Source organism: Pygoscelis adeliae, unplaced genomic scaffold (assembly GCF_000699105.1).
Source record: "Pygoscelis adeliae isolate BGI_AS28 unplaced genomic scaffold, ASM69910v1 Scaffold531, whole genome shotgun sequence".
NCBI lineage: Eukaryota > Metazoa > Chordata > Aves > Sphenisciformes > Spheniscidae > Pygoscelis > Pygoscelis adeliae.
The window spans coordinates 158,425-159,847 of record NW_008824116.1 but is presented as its reverse complement, the minus strand read 5'-3'; the positions used below and the strand labels follow the sequence as shown (position 1 = coordinate 159,847).

The window sequence follows — 1,423 nt, the reverse complement described above, 5'->3', positions numbered from 1 at the left end:
CGTCCTCTGCCTCTTTGCCAGCCGGGGCGAGCAGCCCGCGCTACATCAGCAAAGACTGGCGGGGGGTGCCCAGCCGGCTGGACGCTGCCATGGCCGGCAGGATCTACGTGGCCTCCCAGCAGCCTCGGAGGAGGAAGTCTCGCCGCCAGCGCAAGAGGTACAAGAGCCACCGGTCACTGAATTTGGGTTTCTGGAGCTGGCTGCAAAATGACTCTGACTCTGCGGGCATCGAAAGCGACTGGCTGTCGGGCTCCCAGTGCGAGACCCTCCAGAGCGTCTACTTCTTTGTAGGAGGTGAGTCTGGGGTGGCAGGATCCGGAAGAGATGCGGGTCCGGGGGCTGACAGGGCAGGGGGAGGTCTCCTCTCGCTCCGCGATGTCCCCGAGCTCCAGGCGGCTGTCTGGGCCCCCAGGCAGCCACAGCCTCACCACGGGGCTTCCCAGCATCTGCTCGCTCCCCTCGGCAGACCCGCACCTGGGGGATGCTGCAGCCAGCCACCTGACCCCCCTTTCTGTCCCACACCTCCCAGGGCAGCCAGTACTGGCGCTTTGATGACGGAGCCCTGGACCCTGGGTACCCACGCGACATCTCCGAGGGCTTCGAAGGCATCCCAAACAGCATCGATGCGGCCTTTGCCCTTCCTGCGCACAGCTACCATGGCAATGAGAGAGTCTATTTCTTCAAGGGTAAGGGGCGCAGCCCCCCGCTCCCGGGCAGAGCCATGGGCAGGAAAACCCTCTAGCTACTGCTCCCCCCCAAATGCGTGTCCCCCCGCTAATGGCCTGTGCATCCTCTCCTAGACAAGTACTACTGGTCCTACGACTTCGCCCACCAGCCCACGCAGGCCGACTGCGAGAAGTCCTCCCCCTCAACCGTGTTCAACCACTACGCCTTCATGAACCGCGACAGCTGGGAGGACGTCTTCCAGATCCTCTTCGGCGGCAGGATGAGTAAGGGCTGGGCCCGGCCCAGGGGAAAGGGCCGGCAAGTTCCAATACAGACGTCACCCTTTTTTGGCAGGTGGGAGGAGCTGCCATGGCGGGCAGGAGCCCGGGCTGTGCACAGGAACCCCCCAGGCTATGGCTGCATCTCCCACAGCATCCCAAATCCCACCCTCTGCAGCCTTTATGCCCCCCGCTACCAAGCCCGTCACCTCGCACCACAGCGTCACTGCTGGGGACTGTTTATTCCCACTGGAGCTGGAGATGCCGTAGGAAAACCCCAGCCCCGGGCAAGAGAAATGAAAGATGGAGAGGGGGAGAGGGGGGCTCAGCAGCACAGGGCTGATCCCGGCCAAGGCGGGCGTGAGGGGCTGCTCCTGGCTCTGCCTGGCCCGTGTCCCCGTCACGCATCCCATCCAGGCTGGGACCCTTTGGAGCATCCCCCCGGGCCTCGGAGCAGGTGCTGGGGGCTGTCTGTGGGG

The 1,423-nt window shown here is 64.7% G+C and overlaps 1 protein-coding gene across 1 annotated transcript in view; it reads left to right on the top strand.

The window, feature by feature from the left end:
* The window catches only part of VTN (vitronectin), a 10,023-nt gene that overhangs the window by 3,022 nt on the left and 5,578 nt on the right, over nt 1–1,423 (top strand). The window contains exons 4-5 of the mRNA XM_009334303.1: nt 530–686; nt 801–984. Coding sequence (XP_009332578.1) covers nt 530–686; nt 801–984 — 341 coding nt within the window. The remainder of the gene's footprint in view (nt 1–529; nt 687–800; nt 985–1,423) is intronic.